Raw genomic sequence first — 17,936 nt, forward strand, 5'->3', positions numbered from 1 at the left:
GACAAAGTTTACTTATATTTGTGCTTCTTTTGCTGGCTAGAAGAAAGATTTGCATGAAATGGGTATCCCCTGGTCTCCCTGGTTTTAATGAGTGGGCACTGTTAGCCTGGCAGGTCATGTTCAGGCTGAGGTGATTAGGAAGAGGGTATGCACCCTCTCCTTTGGAAAACTGCTGCAAATGAGGGGAGGAAAAAAAAAGCATTGGCAAAAACAAACCGTTGGCACCCAACGCTAGACGTATTGAGTTGGCGAATGCTTGTTTTTTATTTGTGTGCACCTCTGAAAGCATGGTTTCAGGAGGATTGTCAGGATAATCTCAGGGTCCTTTGGCACTGCCCTCCATAAAAGTGTGGATTTTCTATTACCACTGAACTCTAAAGTAGCCAAGGCTAAAACTTGGACTTGTGACACAAGTTCCTCAGTATTACAAAGCAATGCAATTCCGTTTGTTCCCCCGTACATATTTTTATGGGCGAGCACAAAGTGCTCCGTCCATTCTGTAATCTCTCTTTGGGCTTCTAACCACGCCCATGCCACGTCAGTCACTTACATTGGTTCGTGGGCTTGCTTTTAAAATCCGCTTGCTTTCATTTGTGAAAGACATGCATACGTCATGCCTTTTCCGGTGTTTAGCCCACCTACACAGCACCGGTAAACTACTGAAAACATATAAGGCTCGATGTTTTCAGCCTGGAGTTCGGACTACTTTATCTGTTTATTTTCCACGCAGCGCGATCGCCCTGCATTTTACATAGCGCAATCGCGCTGTTTTTTCTTTTTGCTTTACAACGCTAATAGCTCTAACTCGAACAAATGCGAGACCCGTTGCATTGAAAATGCTTGTTTTAACTGTGTTGTATAGTTACGTAAAGTGGCGTAATGCCGTAATCCCGTGAATTTCGTGTAAAAAAGATACAGTGGAATTACGCAAACTATGCCGGCGTAATTTATATTTTACCCAGGTGTACCTGGGGGCCTTAAACATGGCCATTTCGCCTTGTGCATGTAGGCGAAATGTCTTTCTGAAAATGCATTCAAATTTCAGGTATTAAATGCAAAATTGGCATGGAATTGTTTATTCGCTTAAATTATTCTCCATTACAATCTCGTAATGCCCCGGTCCGGATGCGGTAATACCACGCGGTAGGGATAACGCAGCATCCACTGGATTACCGTGCCCTGTGCACCGAGGCTCTCGCCATCGGGTCCATACTGCGCAAAGCACTGACCTTCCCACAACATGGAATTTCCTGTCCTTTCGGAACCCGGTGTGTAGGAAATGTTGACTGTGCAGCCGAGAGATGGGCGTTACATCTTCCCCGCACCCCTCCTGAGGTGAGCGCAGAAGCGGGGCTGCGGTGAGCCGTTCTGCATAAACCTGGGGCTTATGGCAAATATGTTTTCTCACTTCCAAAGCTGCCTTGGCCTGTGACTAATTTCTTTACAAGACCCCCACTTCCCTAAAGTCCTTGTCACTCTGCACTCGCCCCCTCCCTTCTTTCCTCACCTCCCTAGCCCCCCCTGAGCCCCCACATATGGAGCTCGTCACACCGTGAGCGAGGGATCCCCCCAGACCCCTGGTACCCAATTAGGGCCCGTGATGGACGGCTGCGGGCTCCGGCAGGCCGCGGCCGCTGTGAGCTTCCTGTAAAAACATTATTTATCCGGCAGCGGCGCGCAGCCCCCCCTCGCTGACAGGTACCGACACATAACAAGCGGGGGTGGGCGGGCAGGGCTCGTTTACAGTGGAAGCAGGTGGTCCCGAGGGGGGGCATGCTGGGGAGGGGTGGGTAAACCTCTCCCCCGAGGGGTCCCTGGAGGAGGATCGTGGATCTGCCTTCCTTGCTGCTGGGTATCCTTAGTGCCACCTCATCTGTCCACCCCCTCGCCCCCCTCCCCCCACTCAGCCCCCCCAACAACCTTCATTGCCAAACCCTGTCAGCTGGAGAGGTGGATTCGGCCTCCATCTATTGTGGACATAACGTTCATTTGAAAAAAAACATATCCACCCTGGAGAATATCTAGGCGCTGGAATAACAGATTGTACTCATTGTATCGACCTCAGAAGGATGGATGCCTGAGTGGGCATGCCAGGAGGGCAGACGCGCACATTGCAGGCCCAAGAGTGCCAGATAAATGCCAGATTTCAAGGAGGACCACCGACTCTATAAATCCGGTCCATTTAGAACCATTGAATGTTAGTTTATCTCCTTTCAATCCTGACCCCCTGGCATGGGTTCATCTCTGCTGGACCTACGTTCTACATACTGGGGTTATTGATTCCCTGTCCATCGCTGTCCCTTCCTGTTGTCATGATGCAATCCTAATAAAGTAAAGAGGGAGGGAACTGTCGGGGGGGGCGCCCTAGGAAGGCCTGATGAAGCTAGTGAAGGTATTTGCTGTTTTGATGTATCAATGAGTCCTTGGAAAATGCCCGAGTCAAATGTCTTAACCAGTGTGTGTTCTTCTGAGGAGCATTCCATTACATTGTTTTATATCTTATCTGCCACATGACAGAAGACGTCTACCTACATGGAGTTGGTTTTGCCAATCTGCAGCGCCTCTTACTCTCTGCAGAGTCACAAGCTGCCTGGACACATTTAGGCCTGGTTGGACCTCCTGGATGAGGTTATAATGCATTGGTTTGCCTTTGAGTGGCACCAACCAGGAGTATTCCAGTACAGTGCATTCTCTGCCTGGAGCCCTTCAGTGCAGGTGTTTGAGGGACCTCCATCCAGCATGAAGAACCAGACTCTGTTTACTCTGAGTGATGTCCTGAGAACGTGTTCAGACTTACATTTTGAAATGATTTGTGCGACTTAGTTGTAAAGTGAGTTTAGTCATAGACAATCCAGTGCTTAATGTGTGCTTGTCGTTTCCGGTGCGCTGCACCGGCACTTATTTTTGAGGGCCGGCTCTTATTTTTCTGCCTCAAGCATTTACTGCGAGCAAAAGATACATATGGGAAAGACGGAGGAAGAGAAAAACTGAAAAGTGTCACAAATGGAGAAAGCAGAAAGCTGCAAGAGTGAGCTGAAGGGCAGGGAGCGGCTGTAAATGGATTGAAGAGGCCTGAGATGGCTTCAGGATTACGCGGCCTCAGTATTCCGTGTTCGCACATTTAATTGCAGCACCCGCATGTTTAAGAGGAGTGCTTTGGGCATCGGCACATTTTTATTTACAAATTAAGCACTGGGACAATCTTTTGTTGTGTAGTGTGAGTATGGGTGGGTGTCGATTGCGCACTCCAACCCAGGTGGGTGTCTTATGGTGCAATATTGTTCGAGTGACTGTGTGCCAATTTCATCTACATGTTTCTAGAGTGTTCAGTTACATTTCCTCTGTTTTGCCATCTAGAGTTGTGTGCATGGTGGCGTAAGGGTTCTATCTAGGATGTGCTCTGAGTAGTACCATTTGTGGGTCCTATCTCTGTTATCCTTGGGTAGCGAGTGCTTCTGGATTTCCAAATAAACCCGACTATGATCCACAGTCCAGATGTTGGATGCATCTGGTAAGGACCATCTCTGATGTACTGATGGAGACGATGATGGTGGCCTAGGTTGAGTCGTACGTGCGTCCAGGAACAGCGACTCTCTGAGGCACATCTGCTATGTAGTCGTGTGGTGTTGTGAAGCACAACTTCCACGTGCAGCTGTCCTCTCTGTTTCCCTAAAGTGCTGGTTCCATCATCTTCACCAAGCACTTCATGATGAATTACTGGGGCATCTTGGGGGGGTGAACAGTGCTCTCCAGGTCTCACCGCTGGCCAGTTCGTCGTGGCCTGCATATCTCAAAGGCAGTTAGGCACTGCTTGTAGGAAGTACCACCTTGGAGACACACGGGGCAGGTACTACTGCAAACCCAGTCAACTATCAAGTACTTGCTTTCGAGCCTTGAGGGTTTAGTGGGAGTCAATCAGGTAGACAACATTTACTCTTAGGATGGGGGGGTCGGTGTGGTGTGGACCAGCTAGTTCAGCCAGAACATGTACCACCTGTCAATCAATCACTCAATCAGAGTATTTTTAAAGCGCAGTACTCACCCGTGAGGGTCTCAAGGCGCTGAGGGGAGAGGGAGGGCTGCTACTGCTCGAACAGCCATGTCTTGAGATGTTATAGTTCTAATGGCCAAGTATTGTCATTCCTTTGCAAAAAAGATGCAGATTTTAACTACTACCAAGAAGACAGGCTGTGACCATAACATTCATACCAGGGAACTTCATGAAGAAACTAAAATTGTCAACTGATAAGGGACCTCTGGCTTTGGTAGGAGACGAGGTGGAAAGTCCACAGTCCAACCCCACTCACACATAGGCTCCCATCCCACACCACTTACAACAAGGTCAATCACGTAACCGTTTAGGAACCCCCAACCAGCCACTGCCCTCTGTTATGAACCTGACCGCCTCGCTCCGTCCTAAAGCCCCTGCTGCAAGCACACCCTGAATCCCTGGTCAGAGCAAGCTTGCAACAAATTCTGCTCCCTTCGTGATCCAGTGAATCTGAGCAGCAGTCCACTTTCAGGGTGGGACAGATTGAGACCAACGCAACGTGTAAGACCCTGGTTCAGCCTGGATGCTGAGGTGCTGTTCTGAAGTCTGGAGCCCAAAGAGATGCTACGGGCGTCTCCTGGTTGAGACAGCTGTTGGCTGTCCAGGTTTTGGACTGAATAAGTAGCAATCACCTTGCAAATGAGAAGCAGGGACCTGTTTGGGAGATGTCAGGACAGCTCTCAATGACAGCAATAACTTTGAGCTCGGATATTTTGTAGTGTCTGTAAGGAAAGAAGGCAACAAGGAGACAAAAATGGTCAACTCAATAAGTCATTAGGCCAGGGCAGTCCATCGTGTTGCCATCTTTGTGGAGGCACTTGGTCAATGGCCTGTCCCTTAAAACAGAGATGTGGCCTTGGGGATAGTCTGCAGACCGATGGGAGTCTCTTTAGAGGTACAAAATGAGTGCATACATGTCCAAATCTAGGATATGCATGCAAGATGAAATTGAAGGGCTTATCTGCAATATTTTGGCGCAGGGAGTGCCACAAAGATTCTTGGTGTGCTGCCCTGCATCAAAAGAAGAGGGCAGAAATGCTTCGTATCTACGAGATACAGCGCATTCCGGTCCTCTTTCACCCCGCTGGCACACAATTGGCTGCCATGCGCCAACCCAGGCACCCTTGCGCCATGGTACAAGAGTGTCTGCGTTGTAGAAATTATTGTTTTTGTGCAAGAAGGAAGGGACACCTTACTGCACAATAACAATCAATCGAGGGGTTTTTCTTTTTGTATGTGCGCTGCAGAATTCAGCACACATAAAAAGAGGAAAACATGGGAAGAAATACAGTTATTTTTCTTTGTTGCACCTCCTCTGGGGAGGCGTAAGCTTTTCACGCATTCCCAGGGTTACAAATCCTTGTACATCTGGGAATGCTTCAAAATCCATGGGTGTGCATGGGAAAACACACCTCAACGCTCATGGAACGCCTCTTTGACGCAAAGTAAGGCAACACAGCGACTTGATCTTCGTTTCCTCACACCATATCTACAAGGCCATGAAACGCCACGCAAAGTGGCTTTGCGTGGCCTCGTAGATATGCGCACACTGCCGGTGCATCAAAAACCGTCATGCACCGGCAGCGCACGCCACTTGTACGTATGCCCCCCAATATATTTAATAACCTCCTATACAGAATGAACAATTAGACTGACAGACTGGCATTGGAAGACGTGCAGTAAGGTGACAAGGAATGTGAATCTTGTCTGAGTTCTAGGTGAACCTTCCAATCGTTTACCATTTTTTTGAGCCTGAGAAAATCAATTCCTCCTGCCTGTCAGAACTGCATTAAGTACAAAAACAGGAAACATTTGTACACAGGCTAACCTTTGTATTAAGTGCTATTGCTATGTATAAAACTGGACATGTGCCCAAGCGTCTGCACAATTGCTTTTTTCCCTTCTCCTCCCCTGAGATCACAGAAAGTTTGCATAACAATATGTGTTAGGAGTGTTGAGTTCAGGTAAACGGTTTTCAAGACAATCAGTACATTATTGTGGGATTTAAACAGATGATGCTCTGCAGTGTTTTTAATTCTATCATACCAAATAGTAAATAAATGGAGAAGGCTTCAGCTGCCAGAAAAGAGCATGTGTTAAGGCTTAATGTCATTTCATGGGATTAAAGTTTGGTTTTGGAACCTGCTAGCACTCACACAGAGCCTCGTAGGAGGAAATGACTAGACTGTCACCTCATCTGCTCTCACACCAGCAGCCCCACTGCATATACAATCCTTAGTAAGTGGCTCCTTGTTGGTGTGGAATCTGTCAGACCTGATAGTTACATGCAGCAAGTCAATGTAAATATGCCTGTGTTATATGTAATGACTCCCTGAGACTTTAAATAGCCCTTTCTGGTGCATGTCATTATATTTACAACTTTTTCACATCTTTAAAATTAAATAGCATTTTAGATAGTTCAGTGGGCTGCAGAGCAAGTCTAAAAACCTTCCAGTTTCAGCTTAAAATCCTGGCAGCACTTGCTTATTTCAAAGTCAATAAAAAGCAGTGACACTGAGTAGGTGATAACACCTAGAGCAGTGATCCCCAAACTTTTCAAAACCATGACCCAATTTTTAGAAGCACAAACTTTTTTGACTCTCCTAGCTTTAATGTGCATGAGGCAGCGATTTTTAATGTAATGAAAACATTGTGGGCAGTACACTGTTATGTCTATAAAGCACATTTTCCATTGAAATGACCACTGAGTCTGCACAAAACTACAGTTTTACTGATAAAACTACATAGCACAGAAATGATAATGCATAGAAATTGGGTTTCAGTGAATATTTATAATTTGTGCACCACCAAGTAAAGTGTCTTGATTTGCTTTGATCCTTTTAAAATGTATGTTTCCCTCACACTTCAGAAGTACAAAAATATGTTTATTTTTTGCTTTCCTAACTGCTGAATGTGTGCACTTCATTTACAGGTACTTACATTTTCTTGTGTGTCATAAAAACTGACATCCTATGGCCCTTTCTTTCCTTTCACACAGCTGTACTCCAGGAAGACTGTCACATAATTCAGTTTACTGTTTCTTTTCTCTGACTGCAAAGTGAGATGAGTTTGCGAACACCAATACCCAGTTTTAAAAAGCAGCTATTGGTCAGAAGCCATAGGGCCCGATTTAAGGTTTGGAGGAGAGTTGGGGGAGAGTTGGGGGGGGAGGGTTACTATGTCACAAACATAATGGATATCCCGTCCGCCATATTACGATCTCTATAGGATATTATAGGATCGTAATATGGCGACTGGATATCTGTCAAGTTTGTGACTGAGTATTCTCCCCGCCAAGACCTAAATCAGACCCACAGTCTGACATTTGACCTCTGTTTTGAAACGCAGCAAATATGAAAAAATACTAATACCAAAAACCAACTTATGACCCACCAGTGGGTCGTGACCCACATTTTTGGAAACATTGTCCTAGAGGTAATTCACATGTAATGTGACATATTTTTTGTACTCGGGCTCTTGATGCGTTGCTAGTGAGCTCTTCTGTGGTGTGGCTCGCCCACAGTAGACGGGTTCACCACGGGGATGTGTATACTAGGGGTGTTCAGGTAGCTCAGCTCCTCTGGCGGAGCTAATGGAGTTTTTGGAACTCCGTGCTCCACTTGGAGCGCGGAGTTAGTCCAAAACCTCTGCTAGCCCCAGTAGTGGAGCGGAGCTCACCCGGTGCGCGCTGCAACCCAGTTATGGGCTGCACAGCACAAGCGCAGACAGCCTGCACTTGCTCTGTGCAGCCCATAAATGGGCTGTTGCGTGCACCGGAACAGAGGCCAGAGGAAGGCAGCCGCTGAAGATTCATCACCTTCGGACAACGAGAAGAGGAGGACCCACCGGAAGACCCAGGTAAGTCCTTGTCTCTTTTTCTCTGTTTGTAAACACTGGTGCACAAACAAGGACGGAATGGGCAGCTTTTGCTGTCTATGGCCCAGGCCTGAATTCAGGAGAGGGCCGTAGGCAGCAAAAGCTGCAGTTTCAGGCCTCTTGTGTACTGGCCTGTCCCAGGTGCACTGCCCCTGGGGCAGGACGGTGCACAAGAGTCCTGGCTTCTTTCACTGCCTACGGCTCTGGCCTGAGATCAGGCCAGGACAGTAGGCTGGGAAAGAAAGCTGCTGTTTCAGGCCTCTTGTGTACCGGCCTGTCCCGGTTTGCACAGCACATGGGACAGGCCGATGCACAAGAGGTCTGAGATAGCAGCTTTCACTGCATGCAGCCCTCTCCTGAATGCGCCCGATCTCAGAAGCACTAAGCAAGATCGGGCCTGGTTGACCAGGCCCGACCCTGCTTAGCGCTTCCGAGATCGGGCGCATTCAGGACTCCGCGGGTCATGGAACGCCGCCTCTGCAGAATTCCACACAGTTTCCTTTCAACTCCATGGAATTTCGAAGAGTCGGACTCCGTGAACTCCACCCAGCCCTAGCCTATACCCACAAAGTAAATATGGTGTGGAATGAGTATACGGTCTTCCCATGGATGATGTTCACATGTGTTTACCTAGTAGGCTGCCGTCCAAATCCATGTGAAGCTGGTGTAGGTCTGGGTTGTGTGTGAGGTGCATTGCAGGAGGGGTCTGTCTTCTGACAATCCTACTAGCCCTGTTCCGCTGTGGAACTGGAACACATTGCACAAGGGTTATTCCCTTTCCTGTGTGCTGGTGGGAGACTCTGGTGGGAATTTATGGAGGGTGAACGCTACTAATTGCTCTTATTTTGCCATTCTTCGAGCTGTAATATTAGCAGGGTGACCTGATCTTTTCTACAATGTTAAAGAGCCACACTTTTTTATGATTTTAAAGAGACTTTATTGTACTTTTATTGGACTATGCTTGTTGCATGAATTACATGTCAAATGTTTTCATTGCTCATCTCGTGGACAGGCTCTTAGAGACCAGCCAGACTCCGGCTCAACTCTGGTTTTGCACTCCCTGCTCATCTGTTGGCCTACCTCTACTCGCAGGGGAGTAGCTTACTCAGTAAGATTGGGGGGTGTGAGCGTCAGTGATAAATTTGTAAATAAAAACATGCCTGTGCCTAAAGCCTTCCTCTGAAACATGCGGCTGCTGTATTTAAATGTGCGAGCACAGAATACTGAGGGAGCGTAATCCTGAAGCCATCTAGAGCCTCTTTAATCCATTTACAGCCGCTCCCTTCCCCTTCAGCTCACTCTTGCAGCTTTCTCCCATTGTGACGCTTTTTCGTTTTTCTCTTCCTCTGTCTTTCCAATACGTGTCTTTTGCTCGCAGTAAATGCCCGATGCAGAAAAATAAGTGCAGGCCCTCAAAAATAAGTGCTGACACCCTGCACCGGAAACCACCTGCTCAAATTAAGCACTGGTGAGCTTCACATTTTCCAAAAAGCACACTGGCATATAATGTCAAAATACATTATTTTACAAGCAGGACACATCAGAGGTGGTAAAAGGGCAGCGGAAAGGGAGAGGAGTGTGGATTGGTAAGGGTATTCAGTGAGAGAAACCCAATATTTTATAAAGTAACCAATATTTCTTAGCATTTTGAAAACAGAGGGGATGACAGTGTGTATTGAAAAAATCCTGATGCAAGCCGACAGCCACCTCACCATACCCGACTGAAAGCTCCCGTACCCAGCTATTTATCAGAAAATACATTTATTAGGGGGGGGTGACCTTCGCCAGCTCCAGACAAGGCCGCCCCCCGCATGCCAATGAACCCGGCGCGCGCGCAAGTGAGATCCGCGAATCTGCACCGCGGCTACTCCGCGCCGAATGAGATGTTTATTAAATTACAAGCACGATTCCTGATCATTAACCTCCCTGTCTCCCCCGAGAGCCGAGCGGGCCGGGCCTCGAGGCGCAGCAGGAGCCGCAATTATATCCGCGAAACTCAGGCAGCGGTGAAGGCTGCTTTGTAAGTGCGTTCCGCACAATTGGCACCGAATATATTTGTCTCATTGGCATGTGCCCCCCCCTCCCGCCGCAGCCGAGCATAATCTGCAAGTAAATTAGCCCTCGTCAGGGTTGTCTCCCTTGGGGTGCTGCGGGAGGGCTGAGGTGGGATATGTCAGTTATCGCTCAGTTCAGGAGATCGGCGGCCAGGCATGGGCAGCCGGGGAAGGTTAACATGCCCCTCAAGGGCCTGGGGCACTCGGGCACCGTGCCGCCCCTTGGAACTGATGCACCAGTTCAAACTCGCTCGAGGCGCTAGGGCCCTCACTGACAAACGGGGCCCTCCGTCTGCCTTCGAGAAGCGCCATGAAGTTAACAGCGCTGCATCCACGAGGATTTGTGATACTGGTACTTGCCAGGGCCCTCTGGTGTGCCATTCCCATGCCAGCTGTGCCACACAACCCGCTAAGGGCATGGTCTGGAGTGAATGGCGAGACGGGAAAGTCAAATTTGCTGCATTGAAAATTCTTCTTTAGGGAAGACATCGATTTAGCTGCCGCTTGGCAACAATAAAAACGTAATTTTATCTAGCGCCCCTTCCCACACTTCTGCCATTTCTAAGCACTTAAGAGCCGTTACTATTATAGGGGCTACTGGAATTATGCGATTGTGCCGATGCTTTTTTCGCGCAATAACTGTTTTCAATAACTGTTCATAGTCTGCAGATTTTAACAAAATAAATCTGGTTTGTAACTCAAACGGTTGAAAAGTTATTAAAAACAAAGTAACAGGTACTGCGCGCATTGGAAGGCAAAGGTTGACTGGTCCCCTTTCTGGTGGTTACTGCTGTGGTTGGGTGTTAAACTGGTGCAAATGAGGTGAAACCTATGCCCTGACAGTGCTAAGTGTAAAAATTACAAAATAATGAAGTCATACTATCAGAAAATGTCCTGCATTATGATGCATAATTTGCTTTTTCTTGTCACATAATTTAGTCAACCCTGCCGCATAATTTGGATTTGGCTCTCTCCTGCCGCATAATTCCTGTCGCCCTATTATCAACTTCAATGGTACTCAATCACTGAGCAAAAAGTTGTGGCAAGCGTCTAACTCACTGAGGCACCTCACCAGCAGACTGACTGGATTTGTTGTTGGATGAGCCCCTTGGAGGAGAAATCTCCGGCGGGAATTCCCTCAATGGTTGTCTCTGTCAGCAAAAATGTTACCAGCAGGTGCCAACCCTGAGAATGTGCCCTGGAAAGGGGAGCACGTTGGTAGTAGCCACACTTCTGGTCTCCATTTCACACTAGGACAGGCCATTCCCCAGCCTGTGGAGGACACAATACTTACCTTTTTTTGAACGTCCGTGCACCCTTTTTGTGGCAATGCTGAGTTGAAGTGAGTACGTAATTGTAATTATAATTGTATTTGCATAGCGCTTACTACACTTGCTGAGGCATCAACACTTATTTTCGGCGAGTAGCACAGAACTCTGGAACCCAAAAGGATTAGTGGTGGATTAGTAGAGGGAGCTATGAGCGAATATGAGCAGTGCCTCTTAGTTGGATTGACTAGGATAAGGGAGAGACAGACGAGGGAAGAGTCTAGAAAGTGTTATTTGGGAGATCACACTAGTAAAGTGAGGTTTGGGGTGAGTCAGAGAGTGAAGGCAGAGGATATATTGAGAGAGGTACAGGGTGAGAATTAGAGTACTGCATTGGATAGAGTCAAAGTTTTTTTTTTTCTCCAGTAGGAGTAAAGTAATAAATATATAGATACATAAGTACATAGAGAGGGTACTCATGTATAGAAAAGATAATATATCGAGATTTAAGACTGTACTTTATAAACTCAAATTTACAAGTGTTGCTGCACTTTAAGCTAATTTATTTATGCATTTTTATAACTATTTTGTACATTTCCCTCAATATTTCAATAGTGATACTAGTGAGGCACTTGCAGATACAATAGTTATGATAAGATTTACATATTGTGATAGAAAAATGAAACAAAGACCCAGAAACATCTAATGAAATAACTTATATGAAAACTATTCAGTGACCTAGATGCATGTTAAGCATAGAATAATATATACATCTGCTAAGCAGACCTAAAGAATATCTATATATTTTAAAAACCATAGTTATTATACATATTTGTACAAAGAAATACACATCTAGATATATACATATAATCAAATTATAAATGTTTCTATACAGATGGATATGTTGTACATTAGTACTTGAGTAGTGTGGTTATGTAGGAAAGACCAACTCTTGAGTAGTTTTCTGAAGATAAGGTAGTTATATGTGGATCTTATATTTGGGGGAAATTAAGTATGTCAAACTTGATGGAGGATCAGACACTATAGATTTGGTGGTTCATGTGCTGCCATGGGAAGCGGCGGCTGACGTAAATTATAAGTGGTGGGGTGGGTGGAGGGGGTGTGTGAGTGTGCAGGTGGAGTTACTGTGAGGTGGGACAGCGAGAGGGCAGTGTGGGGGGGAGATAATAAAAAAAAACACTTACCTGCTGCTGCCAGCCTCCTTGCGCTGCTCTGCTTCCTGGTCCTAGCAGTCCCTGGGACAGCATGAAAGACTCCCTGTGCAAACCTTGCGCTGCTCTCATGCTATTACATAGCATGAGAGCAGCACAGGGATTAGCCTGAGCGGGCTGGCTTGCCGCTCGCTCAGGCACAGGGAATCAGTGCTGTTTCTCCACCCGGCTGTCAAATACAGCTGGGTGGGAGAAACCTAGCTACACGTCTGTATGGCCGGCCTAAAACAACCGGCCAAACAGATATGCGCAGTTAAGGGCACACTCCACTCCCCACCTCCTTCTCCCGTCCCCGCCCCTCCCCGCACTTGCTGGCTCAGCCACAGCAGAAAATTCTGCTGCTGACTCTGAGCCAGCGGGTGATGCTCCTCCGCCACTGCAGAGGAACCGCTGCTGCCCACCGGTGGTATCTATGAGGATCCTCTGCGGTTTAAATCACATCCATGCACCCAAAAATTATTCTACCTTTTTACACAGCCTTTTCATAATTTGTAAAATGTAAAGGCTGCAGAAAAGTAAGCATAGAGCACTCTGGGTGCGATTGCCTCGTACGGTGAGTGATAATCTAAGAGACTAAACCGCTGAGAGTCTAGCAGGGCCAGATCAATGCCATATTTTCATGAAAGCCACATGAGATAAACATACATTGAATTCAATTTAAATTGGATTCATGGATGTAGACAGGGTCACCCTGAGAGTATGACAGTGATCTGCACCAATGATGGGCATCCCTTGTTTTGTATTTTGAACTGATCACAAAAGTCTCTGCCCAGGACCAATGACCCTATACACCCTGCATCTTTATTACCACTTCTCCGAAGCCTCTGGGACTTCTCTTCAATACCTCCTCATTTTCACATTTTTCTGGGATGTCTTGTTTGATTAATTTGCAAATCTCTGCTTTATGAGCCAGTCCTCTTACAATGTGCATGATCTTGGCATTCAAAAGATGCTAGAACTTAGCCCATGTCATTCTCCAGGGTGCCAGGCCGTGCTTGATCCAACAGCATCCTTCACCTGTGTTCACCCCGCCACTTTTGCATCCTTCATCTGTGTTCACCCCGCCACTTACGCATCCTTCATCTGTGTTCACCCCGCCACTTCCACATCCCTCGTCTGCTTTCACCCCTCCACCTCTGCCTCCCTCGTCTGCTTTCACCCCGCCACCTCTGCCTCCCTCGTCTGCTTTCACCCCGCCACTTCCACATCCCTCGTCTGCTTTCACCCCTCCACCTCTGCCTCCCTCGTCTGCTTTCACCCCGCCACCTCTGCCTCCCTCGTCTGCTTTCACCCCGCCACCTCTGCCTCCCTCGTCTGCTTTCACCCCTCCACCTCTGCCTCCCTCGTCTGCTTTCACCCCGCCACCTCTGCCTCCCTCGTCTGCTTTCACCCCGCCACCTCTGCCTCCCTCGTCTGCTTTCACCCCGCCACCTCTGCCTCCCTCGTCTGCTTTCACCCCTCCACCTCTGCCTCCCTCGTCTGCTTTCACCCCGCCACTTCCGCATCCCTCATCTGTGTTCACCCCGCCACTTCCGCATCCCTCATCTGTGTTCACCCCGCCACTTCCGCATCCTTCGTCTTCTTCACCCCACCACTTCCGCATCCTTCGTCTTCTTCACCCCACCACTTCCGCATCCTTCGTCTTCTTCACCCCGCCACTTCCGCATCCTTCGTCTTCTTCACCCCGCCACTTCCGCATCCCTCATCTGCTTTCACCCCACCACTTCTGCATCTTCGGCAACCTCTTTCTGCTTTCATCTAGTCACTTCACTACACCGGGCCCACTGTGGGGCAACTTCAAGGGTCAATGAGGCTTCCAATTAGAACTGTTCAAAAGTCTTTACTGAAAAATAAGAGGAACACATTCACCCGCCTTCCTTAATCCACTTACAGAGCCACATCCAAAGATGTCCATTAGGTTTTCTGGCATGACATCAGGGGCGTAGGAGGCACTAAATTTCTGGGGGGGACAGGGACAACCTTGAGGTGGGCCCCCTGCACAAAGTTTGCACCCAGAAGGGTTGCCGTGGGGGGGGGAGATGGGGAAGACGGTCGCTTCCAGTCGAGTCCTGTGTGGCCTGCAATTCCCTGTCTGCTGGGCCCTTTGCTGCCTGTTAGGCAGCGACAGGCTCTGTGATGCTGTTCGCCTGTGTGAACTCCTAAGAGGCCTGTACTGCCTGCTGGGCGCAGTGCTTCCTGTCGATTCCTGTGCTGCCTGCAAGGCACTGTGCTGCCTGTTGGGAGCTTTCTTACTAGTCGGGCTGTATAAGTCTCTGGGCCTCCGCCTGCCTATGAAGGCCAGTAAGGCTTATGATTGCTGCTAGGTCCTTGTCTGACTGTCAGGTGGCAGTCTCTGTGCTGCCGCCTTCCTGTGAACTGCTGTGCTGTCTGACAGGGCCGGCCTTAGTGCTGGTGGCGCCCTGTGCGACATTGTTTGTTGGTGCCCCCCACTGACCACCTCTGCCACGGATTCCCTCACTACTATCCATCACCACTCTCTCTCAGATGCATTTCATTCGTTTTATAGCACCACTCATACCGGGAAATATCCCTTACAACGCAATCAATGCAATGCATTGACCATGCTGCCATTACCACAAATATAGGTCTAGCACACATGCCTTTACCACACATATCTTTACCACACATATGCGTGGTTACAGCATAGATAGCGGTCTAGCTGTCTGGGTGGAACAGGAAGAAGCAGAGGAGAGAGTGGTAAGTAGGGCTGTGGCCGGGTTTAGAGTGGGAGGTTGGGAGGTTGGGGTCATTTTTAGGGGAGGGTAGGGTCGGGGTAGTTTTTAGGACAGGGTAGGGTAGGTTTTAGGGGTCAGGAGGAGTGCATGGAGTTCAAGTAGTTTTAGGACAGTGTGGGGTAGGTTTTAGGGTACAGGGTGGGGGTCATGTAGTATTTAGGACAGAGCGGGTAGGTTTTAGGGTTCAGGGTGGGGGCAGGGGCATTAAGGTAGTTTTTAGAGCAGTTCAGGGTAGGTTTTAGGGTTCAGAGTGGGGGTCGGGGTAGTTTTTAGGACAGGGCAGGGTTACTTTTAGGGCTCAGGGCAGGGGGGTTTAGGGCTCAGGGCAGGGGCAGTTTTAAGTGCTTGGATGGGTGGAGTATGGTATCAGGTGTAAGGGGGCAGGGTAGGGAGAATTTACCACGCATGTTCCTTTACCAAACATGCTTTTACAATGAAATTCGTTGTAAAGGCATGCGTAGTAAAGACACGGTCATTGTTGAGACCGCGATGTTAAGGGATGCACGATATGCGCATGTGTTGTTCTATCATTCATCCCTCATACCAGTCTAGGGTGTCAAAGCACTTTACATCACACAGACATTACGCAGAGACAATCATCATATATGTGTAAATCAGTGTATATGAATGTTACATAAGACAGAGGACTACAAGGTGTTGGTGTCATAGGTCAACCATACTGGTAGCAGGTATAGTTTCACAGTGCTTTATCTGGAGAAGCGCAAACTCAGAATTTAAAACATAACACCATGGTTGGGGGCTCTCTTTAATAATAAGAACTGCACTCAAATCAACTTGTTTTGCAACATTAAGTTAATCAAAAAGTGGGGGGAAATCATGACGCTCTAATCTATACCTTGATGTTTGCATGCAGCTCTTTGATGAGTTCATTGCTCACTGTTCTATATTCAGTTTTCATTTATAAATTGCAGGGGACAAAAAAGGAGCTCTCTGATGTAGGAAGCTGGCCTTGTGTGTGGTGAGTACCTATGGTATTATCACCTTATACCAGGTCCAGGGATCCCCTTATTAGTGAAGTGTAGGCAGTGTCTAGAAGCCAGGCTCTCTAGAGGTAGCTGTGGATGAGCAGCCAAGGCTTATCTAGGACACATGCAAAGATCATGCAATACCACTGTAGTCACACATCACTTACACACATGAAAGAAACATGTGTTACAAAAATAAAGGTTCCTTATTACAGTAACACAAACACTAAAACACTAGATAGGCAATACTCCAATAGGATGTAAGTAACACACTATTATATGTACAGCAGCAATCACAAATTGGCATAAAAAGCAATAGAAAACAGTGAAAAGCAATAGCAATACTGAAGGCCTAGAGGGGACCAGACCATATACTAAGAAAGTGAAATGCGAAAGCCGGGTCCCCACCCAAGGAAGTGGAATTGGTAGAGGGGAGCTGGAGGAACTAGGAAACCCCAAAGGTAAGTACCAGAGTGCCCCCCAGCGACCAGGAGAAAAGAGGTAAGTTACAGTTTTTTCCCTGACCCACCAAAAGGACTTCAGAGAAGGATATTGCAAAACGCAGACAAGACTGCAAGAAACTAGAGGTGGATCCTGGAAGAGTAAGACCTGGAAAAGAAGGGCACCAAGTCCAGTTTACATAGGATGGTCCGGTCGTGGCAGGAGCCACTACCCACCCATCTGTGGATGCAGGAGTTGGTCGACGGGGAGACGAAGATGGTCAGCAATGCAGCACTGGAGCAGATGAAGAGTTCCTAGGTGATGCAGTCGACGTCCTACGCCAGATGAAGAATTGCAGTCAGTCTGTGGTGTGGAAAACCCACCAACAAGCCTTGGCAAAAGCAAATGTCGCAGTAGGAGAAAAGTGGAGCTACCGGGGACCAGCAAGGTCCAGGGGGACTCAACCCATGGAGGGGAGTCTCAGGTGACCATCAGCAAGGCAGAGAGTCTGGAGGAGGAGAGGCAGCCCCCACAGAAGACCTACAGGCAAGGAGCCCAGGAGCTGTAGAGAGGCCCACAGCACACCTGAAGAGAGGTCCCACTTCACAGGCGAAGCACATTGAGGGCTGTGCTTCACAGAGAAGAGTGCCGGGGGTAGCTGCAAGAGATGCGGTGCATGGGGGTACTGTCCTGCATGGGAAGGCAAGGACCTACCTACTCCAAAGTTGGGCAGCTGGTAGAGAGGACCAAGGAGACCACTCCAGACTACCATCCCTGATGCAGGATCCACGCAGCTCAGGAGGAGAGGAGAAGAGATCCACGCAGCCGGTTGTTGTTGCAGTTGGTGCCTGCGGATGCAGATAAGTGACTCCTTCACTTCAAGGAATTTTCCTTCTTTCTTCTCATGCAGACTGAAGACTTGCTGCCCTCAGAGGAAGCACAGCTGGGCAAATGTTGCAGTTGCTGGAAGGAGTCAGAGAAACAATGTTGCGTGGCAAAGTCGTCGCTGGAGCTGCAGATTGTAGGTTCCTGTGAAGTCCAGTTGCGGTTCCAGTGGCCAGAAGTCAAAGTAAACGTTGCAGAGGAGTCCTGCTGGAATCTTGCACGTCAAATCTGAGGACCCACCCAAGAGGGAAACCCAAAATAGTCCAGAAAGGGGGATTGGTCACCTAGCCGGGTGACCACCTAGGAGGGGGCTGTGATGTCACCTCCCTGACCTGGCCACTCAGATTCTCACAGAGGCCTCTGCCAACCTTAGATTCAAGATGGAAG

At 48.1% G+C, this 17,936-nt stretch overlaps 1 protein-coding gene across 1 annotated transcript; it reads right to left on the reverse strand.

The window, feature by feature from the left end:
- Positions 1-13,433: 13,433 nt before the first annotated feature.
- Positions 13,434-14,084, reverse strand: LOC138259349 (uncharacterized PE-PGRS family protein PE_PGRS20-like). Its single transcript, XM_069207020.1, has one exon. The coding sequence runs from the start codon at positions 14,082-14,084 to the stop codon at positions 13,434-13,436; it is 651 nt and encodes a 216-aa protein (XP_069063121.1).
- Positions 14,085-17,936: the final 3,852 nt, after the last annotated feature.

This window comes from Pleurodeles waltl, chromosome 2_1 (genome assembly GCF_031143425.1).
Source record: "Pleurodeles waltl isolate 20211129_DDA chromosome 2_1, aPleWal1.hap1.20221129, whole genome shotgun sequence".
Classification (NCBI taxonomy): Eukaryota; Metazoa; Chordata; class Amphibia; order Caudata; family Salamandridae; genus Pleurodeles; species Pleurodeles waltl.